Raw genomic sequence first — 17382 nt, 5'->3', positions numbered from 1 at the left:
ACAGCGATAATTGCATTGTAGGAAGCGAAACTGCACTGCGATAATTGTTCTGTTCATAGATGCATAGTTTCTATGCATCTTACACAGTTCGAATCTATGGCAATTCCATTCTACATCAGTTTGACAAGTGATGTAACAGTTTATTCGGGAAATATTCCCCCGAATTACACTCGTGCATCAAAATGACCGGATAATTTTGCATTCCAGCGTGTTTTCCTTGAAAAACTGCATTCGGTCATTTTCATTTTTGGAGAAAGAGCCCTCCACCTTCGGTGTCGGGCTCTTTCTCCAAAAATGAAAATGAACTCATGCAGTTTTTATGACAACACGCTGTCATGCAAAATTATAGGTAATTTTGATGCACTTGTGCAATTACTTACGAATATTTCCCTCCTGTCAAAAATTCTATGTATATCGAGAACAATTATCGGAAATTACAGCGATAATTGCATTGTAGGAAGCGAAACAGCACTGCGATAATTGTTCTGTTCATAGATGCATAGTTTCTATGCATCTTACACAGTTCGAATCTATGGCAATTCCATTCAAAATCAGTTTGACAAGTAATGTAACAGTTTATTCGGGAAATATTCCCCCGAATTACACTCGTGCAATGTGCATCAAAATGACCGGATAATTTCGCATTCCAGCGTGTTTTCTTTGAGAAACTGCTTTCGGTCATTTTCATTTTTGGAGAAAGAGCCCGACACCGAAGGTGTCATGAGGTGAACTCATGCAGTTTTTATGACAACACGCTGTCATGCAAAATTATCGGTAATTTTGATGCACTTGTGCAATTACCTACGAATATTTCCCTCCTGTCAAAAATTCTATGTATCTGGAGAACAATTATCGAAAATTACAGCGATAATTGCATTGTAGGAAGCGAAACTGCACTGCGATAATTGTTCTGTTCATAGATGCATAGTTTCTATGCATCTTACACAGTTCGAATCTATGGCAATTCCATTCTACATCAGTTTGACAAGTGATGTAACAGTTTATTCGGGAAATATTCCCCCGAATTACACTCGTGCATCAAAATGACCGGATAATTTCGCATTCCAGCGTGTTTTCTTTGAAAAACTGCATTCGGTCATTTTCATTTTTGGAGAAAGAGCCCTCCACCTTCGGTGTCGGGCTCTTTCTCCAAAAATGAAAATGAACTCATGCAGTTTTTATGACAACACGCTGTCATGCAAAATTATCGGTAATTTTGATGCACTTGTGCAATTACCTACGAGAATAACTTTATGATGCTGACACAAATCGACTAATATTTCGATGGCGTTATGTTTACAAATACCTAAGATTATCGTGTGGCATCTACGATCTATTCACAATGATGGCTACAGCCTCAGAGGAAAGAAAAGATAGAGGTGCCTTATAGCATTTGTTGACATCGCTATAACATTTTTGTTTACAAACACTTATAATGTACTGCGTTGCCATTCTGAGGAAGAAGTAAACTTTTCTTCGTTCTGTGGCATAGATGTTTTGCGAATATTCTTTGGATTTGGCAACACGGTTCTGTTGTTGTTATTGCACGTGACAACTAGAGCGACGTTGAGGGTTAACTGTTCATTTTAATTTCACGTTTGTAATCGGCGTTATTTTTTACAAGTTTGTGAATTTTAAGTTACATATTGGTAATTTTAATCATGGTAAAACCTCGAAAAACATGTATTGTATGTAAAACATCGGAAATGAAAACCTAACCTATCATAGGTAAGTTCACGTTTTGAGTCCATAGGCGTAGAATATATCTCGTCTATGGCGTAGTATATGTGAGATATCGAAAACTTAATTCAATGCTAACATTTGTAGGTTTCCTTCGAATTCAGCAAAATATGGTGCCACGCGTTAAGATTGCAAATGAACAATTTGCCGAAATATGCATATGTTTGTTCCAAACATTTCAGCACCGAAAACTTAATAAGAGGCAGTAAGAGAACCACTGACTACGCCACTGAAATGTTTGCCGACCCTCTAGTTGTCAATTTTGCTGGTTTGTTGTTGTCCTATCTCATTTCATCATCATACTGTTGCAATTGATTACAATACAACGCTATTTACTTCTAAGGGTACCTCTATCTTTTCTTTCCTCTGAGGCTACAGCTATCTATTGCAAAACGGCGGAAGCACAATAGTACACCTAATAGCGTATTCGAATGGTGCAAGCAGTCGAATACGCCATTTTACAAAAAACTCTTTCCACCTAAATTCACAGACGTTACGTAATTGAAACCTCATTTAGCTTTCCAACCTATTACCCAAACAATAAAAATCCCGAGCTTCATCAAGCGAACATCTGTTATACTTTCCAAAAAGGTAAACATCAAACCCTCCTGCGGAACTTGCAGTGTTTTCACACTAAACGGCAATTCCGCCAGTTCCGGTTGAAGGAGTGTACCGACGCTTTGTGCGCCCCTGTTGCGGTCTCAGCCGAGCTCTCCGCCTAAAAGCAATACGGGACGAAAGCGCCGCACCGCAAGTCGAATAACATTTGATGAAGTTGCACCGAGACGGCAAACTGATAATTACGACCCCACTTGCTCGAGTTAACTCTTCCAATTCACCCCCACCCAAGTTCGATCCGCTTCGTTTGAACCGCCCCCTGAGGGACCCCCCCGACCGAGCTCGTCTCGGCGGGGTTGGAACTACCGACTACGGAAAATAAATATGCAGGCAAAAAAAATACCTCTTGAAATAGAGATTCTAATTGCAGAAAAAAGACGTGCGAGAGCAGAATTGCGAAGGTTTCACTCACCGGCAGATAAAACAACATACCTACAACGCTGAATGTTCTTTACTAAGGGCCAGTTCTATAATCCATGCGAAAAGAGTCATTTTGGCAAAGACCGCTTTATTAGAAAGTCGCCTTCAAAGAGAGCTTGAGAGTGGCTCCGGTTCCATAAACTTAATCCGACCGTTTTTTAGAGAAAGCTTCCTTTTATTCGTAACTGTCAAGTTTCCTAGGTGCCTCAGAGTAATATACATAGATAGAGGGAGCATATGTCATATTCAGTAAGCCAATTTTGTCCCCAACATGAACTATCATGATTGACATGAAGCGCGCGGAAATGAGAACATCAGTGAGACGATATTTCACCCAACTCGCGAGTTTCTCCACAAAGAACTCACTTCTTATGTCCCATTGTGAATCAACGTTTCATATTAAGTCAAAATATATTGAAATGAATACTCAAATATATCAGAAATTCAGAAAACAAACTTCAAACGCGCCAAACGACGTGAAAAAACCGATGACACTAGGAGAGCAAAAGTTGTCAAACCTAGGATTTCAGCAGGTAGATACAGAAAATAATAAATATTCTGCTTATTATAAACTCGACAATTAGGAAAAATATCGGATTCCAAATATTCAAATTTGCATATTCAATCGGGAATCACACAAATAAATATATTTCAATCAAATTAATATACATTCATAACGATATAGTAAAATTGTGGACTTGAAAATATATCACAACCCGACAACGTAATCATGTTGGGGACATGTAAAAATTGCGTATACTCCCTCTATCTATGTTTATTACTCTATGATTCCTACCACAACATATAGGTTATGTTTCGTAGTCATAGAGCATATGCGAACAAAAAGCATCCTTTTTATTGCCATCAAAGACCATCGAACTTTATGATGAAGGTCACTTCTAAGCTTTCTTTAACCTTAAAGAAGGTACTTTCTGACGGAAAAGGAGACTTTATTTTCAATTATACGGAACTGGCCCTAAAACATTCGAGAAAAGCACTGAGTGGTGTGAGGAGCTTTGTGTGCTCGTTCATTCACACCTACAAATGTATATAGCCTTGTGATTTGTTATGTCATTGTTGTCGTTTAGTTCATGTAGATGAGAGATTCTTATGAACTTTCGATTGATTGCTTTACATATAGAAACCAAATTTCAGCCTAGTCACAAATGATATGAGATACGTATTATGAAAAAAACATCCTTGAATCACTAGCCTCATTTTCGAATGAGTAAGTTCCAATAACACCACCAGGCCAAAAACCGCACAAAAGAGTTACACGTTGAGAATGGAGAAGCTTTTCAACAATCCTTCTTGGATTTTCCGACCCTCAAATGCGACAATTTTAATTATTAACGTAGCCTCGAAGGGAAAATGGGCCTCATTACTGTTTATGCTTTTGATGCATTCAAGGACCCAATCAATACGACGTTGCAGGTGATCTTTTGTTTACTGAAATTTAAAAGCTTCAAGACCTTTGTATGCATAAGTACGGTGTTATGTCAGTTGTGGAATGCCTAATTCCTAAGATCGACGAGGAATCGACAAACCAATTATTCTTTAACGCACACGGTTTCGACTCTTCACATCACTAAGTTGCTCCAAAAGCTTTAGTTTTGCGAACTTTGACTGCATTTATGTAGAGAATTTTAACGATTGAAATGAGTTCTTGAAGCGTGTATCGTTCCATGTAGAGTAATGTCGTAGTTTTTACTTTTCAAATGTCAAAAGTGACAGCTGACCAGATAGCGAGCTTTTCTAAATCGAACTTTTCTCTGTATAACAGTACAGGGTGGGCAAATAAGCGAGGTAAGCGGCTATATCTCAGGATCCACTCATCGTAGAGACTTGCGGTAGAAAAATTTAACACTAAAGTGTACAAGAAAACACACTGGAAATTGTTTTGAAGTTCATACCTCTACCGCTAGGGGGCGTAATAGCTACCGTCGAGTAGAAAAATGAATTTTACTGGAAAATGTTTCATACGAAGTTGAAGAAAAAATATCATCAATGTAATCCTTGAAAAATTCTCTATCTTTTTGAATTATCACTTTCGATTTTACGACATCAATTAAGGGTGGGTGAAAGGGAGAAATCTGACTGATTGAAACGCCTGTAACTTCAGTTTGGCTCAACATTTTGAGCAAATTAGATCTCGTCTGAAAGATAATATTGCGACCTTCAGGTGTTTTCAATCAAATTTAATGGAATTTCTGTTTCTGTTAAGATAATCCTATCATTACATTTGAAATTTCGCAGTAAAATGAACAAAACAATGAACTTCTGACTTAGCGCCCCCTATCAAAAGCAGCAAAAACAAATTTATTATGACTATATTTTGTCCTCAATCAACAAGATATTATCTTTCAGACGAGATTTGCTCATAAATGTAGAGCCAAACTGAAGTTACAGGCGTTTCAATCAGTCAGATTTCTCCCTTTCACCTACCCTTATTTGATGTCGTAAAATCGAATGTGACAATTCAAAAAGATAGAGAATTTTACAAGGATTACAGTGATGATATTTTTTCTTCAACTTCATATGAAACAATTTCGAGTAAAATTAATTTTTCTACTCGACGGTAGCTATTACGCCCCCTAGCGGTAAAGGTATGAACTTCAAAACAATTTCCAGTGTGTTGTCTTGTACACTTTAGTAAAATTTTTTACCGCAAGTCTCTACGATGAGTGGATCCTGAGATATAGCCGCTTACCTCGCTTATTTTGCCCACCCCGTACAAAATAAGCGCTTTTCATTATTATTCTCGGAAATATTCGTACCTAGCGGCAAATCATCAGCCGCCAATAGAAATTAAACGTGGGGGCGGCGTCGCATGTTCCCCCTTAGATGAAAGTGTCATCGGAAACGTCGGAGGAACGCCTATTGCGTCCAAATTAACGCGAAACCGTATTATCCGCTCGGGGGACTTTGCAAGAAAAACAAAATTTGACGCTAGGTCCCGGGGGCGGCGAGACGGGCATCGATTTTGCCGGTGGGCCTCCACACACTATTCAATTTTCGACGCGTTGTCTTCGGGCGCTAATGAAAAGGTTTCCCGCTCAATTTTCCGATCGAGTTTCCGGGAAATGACGGCCCGGAAAATATCCGTCGCAAAGTGGAAAGAAAACGAAGACACCGAAAAGTATTTCGGCTAAAGGTGAACTACACGATTGGATTTATCCGACGATGAGGGTTGGCTCTGTCGCATAACCAGAAAAGTTCGCGCGGCTTTTGATCGAAATGTGAAGATTTAACTCTTTAATTAAGCGACGTAATTAACTTTTCGTTTTTTGTGCTTTCATTCCTATGCTTCCAGCATTTCATCTTCTACGAACATGATTACTTTCGAAAAAAAAAAAAACGTAATCAACGTAATCGAATGGCATTGCCTTGTCGATACTGCTAATACTCCTGAGTTCACCTCAGTGCGTTTCTCATTTTCTTATTTCTGCTTTATACAGGGTGTTTCAAAAAAAGGTTACCTTGCACAATGTGGATATCCAGCCGCTAAAATGCGATCATACAATTGGTCGATCAAAGCTAAAAGGAGGAAGACCACTGGTACCGGTAGAATGCGTTATCTTAAAGTTGTCCGCAGGCGTTTCAAGAATGGATTCAGGGAAGGTGGCAAAATTACCAAAACTAAATCTTCTTAGAAATCTTATATGTTAATAAATTTGTCTCTATGGTAGGTATAAAGCTGAAAAATAATTGGGGTTTGCTTCTACTTCTACTATTCGAACCCTTTTGATTTTCTTACATATCTTAAGTAGGGAATCCAATCCGCAAGAATGTTAACAATAAATTTGTACTCAACCTATTGAACATGTTCATAAAAAGTTCAGAAAATCATCCATCTACTCTTAATGACTTAGGAATCCAACTCAGAGAAATCTGGGAAGGATTAGATCAGAACATTTTAAGATCACTCATTTTGAGTATGAACCGTCGTTGCCGAGCTGTAATTAACGCAAGGGGTGGAAATACCAAGTATTGAATCACTTATCAGCATTCCAGTATTTTGAAAACTGTTTATTTCTCTTCTTTCACATAAGATTCAGTGAAATCCTGAATTTTTCTTCCATTTAATGTGTCTTGTTTCGTTCAAAACCTTGCCGAGAAAACATAAAAAATAAGTTATAAAGTCAATGTAGAAGTAACTTTCATTAAAATTGAGATTATCAGAATGTGCGTTAATTTTTTTGCGCAGAGTATCTTCTTGGCCATTTGTAGACATTGACTGTTATCCCAGAAATTCCAGATATTTGCCTGGGTTTTCTCAATACGGTACCATACTTGTTATTAATGAACGGCGCTCTTGTATCCTAGAAAATAAAGCTTTAACCATTTCTTTCCTTAATGTCGAGTTATAATGACTTTCCAATTTGCTGATCATGAATCGTAGAGTAGTTTCAGCAGTATCTAGTGTTGTATCTTCGTCCGTAACTTATGAGTGGTTTATTGGGACGTTTCAAAAGACGTTTGCGCTTTTATTGTGCAATATGCAATTTTAATATTGAAATCCCGCAGAATTTCAAAGGGATCCCGCTTTTGCGGAATTGAATTCCCTAATCTTAAGAGATTGTTTTTTTCTTAGTTTATATTCACTGCCTGAACTCTTGTCACTTTTAAATAATAATAATAAAACACGCGCCCATTAGAAGATTCTTTTGAGGCACTCTTGGGCACTTTTCCTATATTAAATGAAGTAGAAATCATGTGGAATAGAACAATTTATAAATATTCGAAAGGGAAATAATAAACCTTTATCTAGAATCAGCTTTATCCTCAACTTGCCATTGAAAATAACCCGATAAGACTAGTCGACGTTACGTAGCGAAACGAATATTCCTTTTCTTATCCCTTTGAGCATTCAATCAAGCAGTTATCCTCCAGTTTACCGATCAGAACGAACAAAAAACACGACTGTCGAAGAGACTCGGATGAAATCTGTCGGAAACCCGTCCCACGTTACTTCCATCCAGAGGGCTGTTAAAGTTAATGAAGTGCAACGAATATTCGGATGGGATTCGAATCAATTCGATGGAGGTTAGCCCGCGCGCAAATCGGAATCTAATTATCGGTTTTCGAATCGGGGAATCCTGTGGGCAATTCAAACTAACGCAGTCGAGAGTACCTACCTATAGCGTTGTTTTAGCCGCCTCGATTCGGCGTTATCGCTCGTATTTCGATATGCATGTGTAGGTATTTCATCACCGAATCCATTAATCGTGTGTTTCTTACACGGTTATCAATTTCCGATACCTCATTAACCTTTGTTGTTGTCGGGCAAAGGTCTGAGTTTTTCAGTTTATGATTTATCGTTTCGAAAAAACGAATTTGTTGTATTTGAAAATTTCGTATATGGAGTTTGAAATTTTTATAGTGAAGGGTTTTCAATTTTGATTTTATTTTGATATTAAAGGTGCGCGTGTATTCAAGTCTGAATATTCCGTCTGAACGACCTTAACGTATCCACTCCATTGATAATTCGAGTAGGTATACTTTGTAATGACAAATCTTAGCTACAACTAGATGACGAACAAAAAGGATTCAGGACTAGACTAAATGTAATAATTATAGCAAGACAGATAACTGAAAGATCTATGTAATATATCTAAGCGTAGAACTTTGTTTCCGGCCGTTTTTTTCCGAAATTCGAGGCTTTATTGTAAAAAACTGGTTATAAAGGGTGTTTTTTTCGAGGTATATAACTTTAAGTTGGCATTACTGTTCAAGATGGCGACCGATTCAACAGCTGTCAAGTGATTTATTCTCAGTTTGGTTTGGCGATTCATCATGAATAGACTCACGCCTGAACAACGCTTGCAAATAGTGCAATTTTATTTCGAAAATAATGGTTCTGTGCGAAATATACGTATCGCGATTTTCATAAGCGAATTTTGTTTAGCGATGAAGCGCACTTCTGGTTGAATGGCTACGTCAACAAACAAAACTGCCGCATTTGGGGTGAAGCTAATCCTCAAGTGTATGTCGAAACACCGTTACATCCAGAAAAACTGACTCTTTGGTACGCTTTATGGACTGGTGGGATCATTGGTCCGTACTTCTTCAAAAACGATGATGACCAGAACGTTACAGTCAATGGTGATCGGTATAGAGCCATGATTGCTAACTTTTTCATTCCTGAATTGAACAACCATGATGTCCAGGAGCTGTGGTTCCAACAAGACGGTGCAAAATGTCACACAGCTCGTGCCACAATCGATTTATTGAAAGACACGTTTGGTGACCGCCTAATTTCACGTTTTGGACCTGTGAATTGGCCTTCAAGATCTTGTGATTTAACACCGCTAGACTACTTTCTGTGGGGCTATGTAAAGTCATTGGTCTATGCGGATAAGCCACAAACCCTTGACCATTTGGAAGACAACATTCGCCGTGTTATTGCCGATTTACGGCCACAAATGTTGGAAAAAGTAATCGAAAATTGGACGTCCAGATTGGACTTCATCCGAGCCAGCCGTGGCGATCATATGCCAGAAATCATATTTAAAATGTAATGCCACAAGATTATCTTGCGGATAAATGAAATTCATGTCAATCGAATAATCCATCGTTGTTTGATTGCAATTTAAAGTTCTATAGCTCTAAAAAAACACCCTTTACATTGGTGATTCAAAGTATTGTCCATCGCTGGCCACTACTTTCTCCTATCTTTCTGGCAGCGTACGAATCCCGTGTTGAAAAAACTTGTCATCTTTTGAAGCGATCCACGAATTGATCCAATTTTTTACTTCTTCATCAGACCGGAAGTGCTGGTCAGCCAGGCTATAAGCCATTATTCGAAACAAGTGATAGTCCGAGAAAGCAACGTCTGGAGAATAAGGCAGGTGGGGTAGGGCTTCCCATTTCTACATTTCCGAGTATGTCTTGACCACTCGGACCATTGCCATGCTCTAAAATCACTTGTATTGCGGCCGTTTGTCTTTCAATGCTCGGCTCAAACGCATTAATTGCTATCGATAACGATCGCCTGTGATTGTTTATGTCGGTTTCAACAACTCAGAATACACTATGCCGATCAGGTCCCATCAAATTCTGATGCATGACCTTGGAACCGTGAATATTCGGTTTGGCCGTCGATGTGGAAGCATGGCCGGAATATCGCCATGTTTTCCTGCGCTTGGTATTATCGTAATGAACTCATTTTTAGTCCCAAGTCACAATACGATGCAGAAATCCCTTCCGTCTTTGCCTTGCAAGCAGATCTGTTCACAAGCAAACAAACACCGTTCAACATATCTTGGCTTCAACTCGTAGGGCACCCAATTTCCTTGTTTCTGAATCATTCCCACGACTTTCAGGCGTTTTGAAATGGCTTGTTGCGTTTGACACGAGTCTTGATCAAATAATGTCTTCAATATTTTGCATGGCATGGCCTGGCTGACCAGCACTTCCGATCTTATGAAGAAGTAAAAAATTGGATCGATTCGTGGATCGCTTCAAAAGATGACCAGTTTTTTCATCGCGGGATTCGTACGCTGTCCGAAAGATGAGAGAAAGTAGTGGCCAGCGATGGACAATACTTCGAATCCTAAATGTATAACCAGTTTTTGACAATAAAGCCTCGAATTTCGAAGAAAAAAAATGTCGAAAGCACAATTTTACGCCTATGTACAAAAGCACTATAAGACCCATTCTTACATATGCGGCAGAAACAAACCTGAAACACGCCAGATAATGGAGGCACCGGAGATGAGAATAGTCCAAAGAATAACCGGCCTCATTTCTCAGCCTATACCATAGAGTATGTGGTGTAGGCTGAGAAACGAGACCCTCAGGAGGACTTGCCAGGCAGGCAACATTAACAGTGGAATGATCATATCACCCGAATAGCAGAGGAATCGTGAAGATCGCTTGGCCGTCTGAACGACCTTAACGTATCCACTCCATTGATAATTCGAGTAGGTATACTTTGTAATGACAAATCTTAGCTACAACTAGATGACGAACAACAAGGATTCAGGATTAGACTGAATGTAATAATTTTTGCAAGACAGATAACTGAAAGATCTATGTAATATATCTAAGCGTAGAACTTTGTTTCCGGCCGTTTTTTTCCGAAATCCGAGGCTTTATTGTAAAAAACTGGTTATAAAGGGTGTTTTTTTCGAGGTATATAACTTTAAGTTGGCATTACTGTTCAAGATGGCGACCGATTTAACAGCTGTCAAGTGATTTATTCTCAGTTTGGTTTGGCGATTCATCATGAATAGACTCACGCCTGAACAACTCTTGCAAATAGTGCAATTTTATTTCGAAAATAATGGTTCTGTGCGGAATATACGTATCGCGATTTTCATAAGCGAATTTTGTTTAGCGATGAAGCGCACTTCTGGTTGAATGGCTACGTCAACAAACAAAACTGCCGCATTTGGGGTGAAGCTAATCCTCAAGTGTATGTCGAAACACCGTTACATCCAGAAAAACTGACTCTTTGGTACGCTTTATGGACTGGTGGGATCATTGGTCCGTACTTCTTCAAAAACGATGATGACCAGTACGTTACAGTCAATGGTGATCGGTATAGAGCCATGATTGCTAACTTTTTCATTCCTGAATTGAACAACCATGATGTCCAGGAGCTGTGGTTCCAACAAGACGGTGCAAAATGTCACACAGCTCGTGCCACAATCGATTTATTGAAAGACACGTTTGGTGACCGCCTAATTTCACGTTTTGGACCTGTGAATTGGCCTTCAAGATCTTGTGATTTAACACCGCTAGACTACTTTCTGTGGAGCTATGTAAAGTCATTGGTCTATGCGGATAAGCCACAAACCCTTGACCATTTGGAAGACAACATTCGCCGTGTTATTGCCGATATACGGCCACAAATGTTGGAAAAAGTAATCGAAAATTGGACGTCCAGATTGGACTTCATCCGAGCCAGCCGTGGCGATCATATGCCAGAAATCATATTTAAAATGTAATGCCACAAGATTATCTTGCGGATAAATGAAATTCATGTCAATCGAATAATCCATCGTTGTTTGATTGCAATTTAAAGTTCTATAGCTCTAAAAAAACACCCTTTACATTGGTGATTCAAAGTATTGTCCATCGCTGGCCACTACTTTCTCCTATCTTTCTGGCAGCGTACGAATCCCGTGTTGAAAAAACTTGTCATCTTTTGAAGCGATCCACGAATTGATCCAATTTTTTACTTCTTCATCAGACCGGAAGTGCTGGTCAGCCAGGCTATAAGCCATTATTCGAAACAAGTGATAGTCCGAGAAAGCAACGTCTGGAGAATAAGGCAGGTGGGGTAGGGCTTCCCATTTCAACATTTCCAAGTATGTCTTGACCACTCGGACCATTGCCATGCTCTAAAATCACTTGTATTGCGACCGTTTGTCTTTCAATGCTCGGCTCAAACGCATTAATTGCTATCGATAACGATCGCCTGTGATTTTTTATGTCGGTTTCAACAACTCAGAATACACTACGCCGATCAGGTCCCATCAAATTCTGATGCATGACCTTGGAACCGTGAATATTCGGTTTGGCCGTCGATGTGGAAGCATGGCCGGAATATCGCCATGTTTTCCTGCGCTTGGTATTATCGTAATGAACTCATTTTTAGTCCCAAGTCACAATACGATGCAGAAATCCCTTCCGTCTTTGCCTTGCAAGCAGATCTGTTCACAAGCAAACAAACACCGTTCAACATATCTTGGCTTCAACTCGTAGGGCACCCAATTTCCTTGTTTCTGAATCATTCCCACGACTTTCAGGCGTTTTGAAATGGCTTGTTGCGTTTGACACGAGTCTTGATCAAATAATGTCTTCAATATTTTGCATGGCATGGCCTGGCTGACCAGCACTTCCGATCTTATGAAGAAGTAAAAAATTGGATCGATTCGTGGATCGCTTCAAAAGATGACCAGTTTTTTCATCGCGGGATTCGTACGCTGTCCGAAAGATGAGAGAAAGTAGTGGCCAGCGATGGACAATACTTCGAATCCTAAATGTATAACCAGTTTTTGACAATAAAGCCTCGAATTTCGAAGAAAAAAAAATGTCGAAAGCACAATTTTACGCCTATGTACAAAAGCACTATAAGACCCATTCTTACATATGCGGCAGAAACAAACCTGAAACACGCCAGATAATGGAGGCACCGGAGATGAGAATAGTCCAAAGAATAACCGGCCTCATTTCTCAGCCTATACCAAAGAGTATGTGGTGTAGGCTGAGAAACGAGACCCTCAGGAGGACTTGCCAGGCAGGCAACATTAACAGTGGAATGATCATATCACCCGAATAGCAGAGGAATCGTGAAGATCGCTTGGCTTAGATCTCCGATGGGAAAACGAAGTCCAGGGAGACCTCGAAAACGATGGATGGATCATGTGCCTACATTTTACAGTTACATGTGAAACAGGCATTGTGCATTGTGTGACTAAATTCGCAACAGTTTCTGCAATTTTGCGGAGGTTCGGGGAGATGTTTTCGGTTTTTATTGATCCGAGATAATAATTTCACAGAGGGCATAAGTGATCGACTTGAACGGATATTGGACATCCATAAAAGATAATAATCGTATTACTACATGCACATCTTCCACTATCGGTCAATAAATAATCAATTATTATCCATCCATTATTCCAGTCCGCATCGCCGTGCATTGTCTGGTCCTTTACCTCCGGATCTGATCGTTATACGGCGCTGATTTTGTGCAATCGACCTACGAAAATAGTCGTGACTCAAGGACCTGACTATCCTTACATGACGTAGGGCAAATAATGACATAATTATTCCTGTGACACCTCGACGGTAAACAGTACCTACCTGCGCGACAGGATGGGTAATGTTTGATATCCGTTTCCAATAAAAATGCGCCTTTTCAAATATTTTCAGAACAAGCAAATTAAATTAAAACAAACACGTGCTTCCAGGAAGCAACGAGCGCGACAAAAATAAAATTATATCTAGTCTTAGGGAAAGTCGAACGGTTTCGTTGAAATGTTATCTGGTAATCTTTTTGTGCTTTTGGTCTACTATTTCCAAATTTTCGCTGGCAAAATGGCCATTCTGAACAACATTAGTTTCGTGTCTGTCTGTGTGTAGGCAAATACTTCTAGCATCATCCACTTCTGAAATTCGTATCCAGTTTGGGACGTAGATGATATAGAAATTTCATCTGTTTTAGGTTATGATGTGGGGTATGCTCATGCGCCTCAGAGTAATACACATAGATAGAGGGAGTGGATGTCATTTTCAGTAAGGAAATTTTGTCTCCAACATGGACTATCAAATTTGACATGAAGCGCGCGGAAATGAATACATATCAGTGATACGATATTTCACTCAATTCGCGAGTTTCTCCACAAAGAACGCACTTCTAATGTCCCATAGTGAATCAACGTTTCATATTAACCCAAAATATATTGAAATAAATACTTAAATATATCAAAAATTCAGAAAAAAATCTTCAAGCGCGCCTAACGACGTGAAACAACCGATGACACTAGGAGAGCAAAAGTTGCCAAAACTTTGATTTCAGCAAGTAGATACAGAAAATAATAAATATTCTACTTATAATAAATTCGTCAATTAGGAGAAATATCGGATTCCAAATATTCAAATTTACATATTTAATCAGGAATTACTCAAATAAATATATTTCATTCAATAAAATATACATTCATAACGATATAGTAAAATTGGGGATTTGAAAATAACGGGTGTTTTTTTTCGAGCTATATAACTTTAAGTTGGCATTGCTGTTCAAGTTGGCGACCGATTTAATAGCTGTCAAGTGTCAGTTTGGTTTGGCAATTTATCATGAATAGACTCACAGCCTGAACAACGCTTGCAAATAGTGCAATTTCATTTCGAAAATAATGGTTCTGTGCGGAATACGTATCGCGCACTACGTCCATTTTATTTTGTTTAGCGATGAAGCGCACTTCTGGTTGAATGGCTACGTCAACAAACGAAACTGCCGCATTTGGAGTGAAGGTAATCCTCAAGTGTATGTCGAAACACCGTTACATCCAGAAAAACTGACTTTTTGTACGATTTATGGTACGTAGATACAGAAATTAATAAATATTCTGCTTATTATGAATTCGACAATTAGGAAACATAACGGATTCCAAGTATTCAAATTTGCATATTTAATCGGGAATCACTCAAATAAATATATTTTATTAGTTTATTTATGTAATGTTCTGAATAAACTCTTTATTATTATTATATTATTATTTCATTTTTTTACGTATACCGAAATAATAGACATAATAGTAGATTCAGGGCAAAAAGTCATATACAAGGTGTTCCATAATTAGTTGTTAATAATTCATCACCGTATTCTACGATTAAAAATATTGGGAGATTGTTAAAAAAATTTTTTTTTCGAAAAATGCCTCAAAATTACAAAATATTGAGGTACGAAAATTTTTCTGGTGCAATTTTCTCTTTAAGCTCATTTTCATAGTAAGTTCAGAGCAGTAGTTAGTTCTCCCAAATAACAAGAATCATACTAATTCTGAGACAAACAGAAGAACAGGACGAAGGAGTATGAAAGACTACCCGTGATACGACCTTTAGAGGGTGCTTTATCCACATGTTCAACGCGTGAGCACTTCAATTTTGATTTTCGTATAATCCAACATTTGGAATACCCTATAAACCGTAAAAATGATCGTCAAACCAATATGAAGTTCTCACCATCACTTCATAGGTTTCTACCGACAACTTGGATTTCTGTTAACGTTGATGGCCATTTCTACGACTCGTTCAATTTCGGTTTATTTTTATTTCCAGTACATATTGCGATATGTGTTTATGATAGGATAGAGGTAAAATAGGGTCTCGTGTGAAATTTGCTGCTGATATCCTTTTAATTGTTCGTTCGACTATGTTATCATCTGCTGAGTGGTAGGAAATAATGACAGCCATTTAGGGAATATTTTTAATAATATTTTCTTGGCTTGTTTTTGCGGGTTCGTTCTACACCTTTTCCGATTCCAATTCAGAAAGCCTAAAATGTATTTCAGAAAGAAACTTGAATTTCAGAAGATTGAAATTGTAATTTAGGACTAAGGAATTTGAAATTCAGATAAAGAACTTTATATTCAGAAACGGTAATTTGTGTTTCAGAATAGCAATTATATGTTATTCAGAAAAAGACAAATTAATTTCAGACTTAGAGTAATAAACATAGATAGAGGGAGTATACGCAATGTTTACATGTCCCCAACATGGTTAGATTATGTTGTCGGATTGTGATATATTTTCAAATCCACAATTTTACTATATCATTATGTATATTATATTTAATGAAATATATTTATTTGAGTGATTCCTGATTGAATATACAAATTTGAATATTTGGAATCCCATATTTTTCCTAATTGTCGATGGTATGCAGAATATTTATTATTTTCTGTATATACCTGCTGAAATCCAAGGTTTGCCAACTTTTGCTCTCCTAGTGTCATCGGCTGTTTCACGTCGTTTGGCGCGCTCAAAGTTTTTTTTCTGAATTTCTGATATATTAAGATATTTATTTCAATATATTTTCAGTTAATATGAAACATTGATTCACTATGGGACATAAAAAGTGCGTTCTTCGTGAAGAAACTCGCGAATTGAGTGAAATATCGTATCACTGATATGTTTTAATTTCCGGGCGCTTCATGTCATATTTGATAGTTCATGTTGGGGGCAAAATTTGCTTTCTGAAAATGACATATGCTTCCTCTATCTATGTCTATTACTCTGAAATTTCAGAAAGTATAAATTGGAATTGGGATTTCCTAATTTGGAATTCAGAAATACAAAATTGTAATTCAGAATTGGTAACATGTAACTTATATCTTAGTTGAGAAAAAAACTTGAGGGTACCTATAAGGAATATTATAAAAAAAGTTTGAGCACTCTATGGCTCTCCTATTAAAAGTTATAAGCCCCGTTAATACAGGACTTCATTGGGAACCGCTCTGTAAAACACCCAATCAAAACATAGATATTCATAATTGTATATTCTAAAACAAGTTGCAGAATGGGCTCCTATTCCAACACGAATGCGAAATTAGAAAACGAGCGACGAATGAGCGAGTTTTCGAACGCATGAGTGTTGGAATTGTCTTCTGCAACGAGTATTAGACGATATTTTCTCTATTACAGTCAAATTTTATGAAATATTGTCGAAATTCAATGAAAAATTCAGACATTATCTCATAGTGACTTTTGTATTGTATCTTGGCAGTTGGTGTGTCAGATTACGGATTTTGAATTTTAATCGTACCTTTCGAATTTTGGAATAATTTACAATTACGCATTAAATGGGTGAATTATATCTAACGAAGTCGATTTAACACCACCAGAGAGAAATTGCGAATAATGTTGCAAATCATTTCATTATATCCAAATTATATTATATTGACAATTAATGACGTTTGTTGAAATTCGATAGGATTGTAAGTGTAGACAACCACAAAACGAAAAATATAACTGAAAACGATGCTGTAATGAGTTCATTACAGCACTGTTTTTAGAACTGTAATAGACTCATTACGATACTGAAATAGAGAAAAGTATATCTTAATCAGTTTGACACCCAACACAGAA

At 37.9% G+C, this 17382-nt stretch overlaps 1 protein-coding gene across 5 annotated transcripts in view; it reads left to right on the top strand.

The window, feature by feature from the left end:
* Positions 1–17382, top strand: part of LOC123684580 (adenylate cyclase type 9) — a 42503-nt gene that overhangs the window by 12149 nt on the left and 12972 nt on the right. Inside the window, exon 1 of one of the 5 annotated variants that reach the window (XM_045623889.1) lies at positions 13127–13200. The exons of the other annotated variants lie outside the window; for them this stretch is intronic. Coding sequence (XP_045479845.1) covers positions 13142–13200 — 59 coding nt within the window. The 5' untranslated portion in view covers positions 13127–13141. Of the gene's footprint in view, positions 1–13126; positions 13201–17382 lie in introns of those variants that run through there. 5 annotated transcript variants of the gene reach the window in all.

Source organism: Harmonia axyridis, chromosome 7, assembly GCF_914767665.1.
Source record: "Harmonia axyridis chromosome 7, icHarAxyr1.1, whole genome shotgun sequence".
NCBI lineage: Eukaryota > Metazoa > Arthropoda > Insecta > Coleoptera > Coccinellidae > Harmonia > Harmonia axyridis.
Note: the sequence above shows the minus strand (reverse complement) of the source record. Positions and strands in the feature narration are given on the sequence as shown.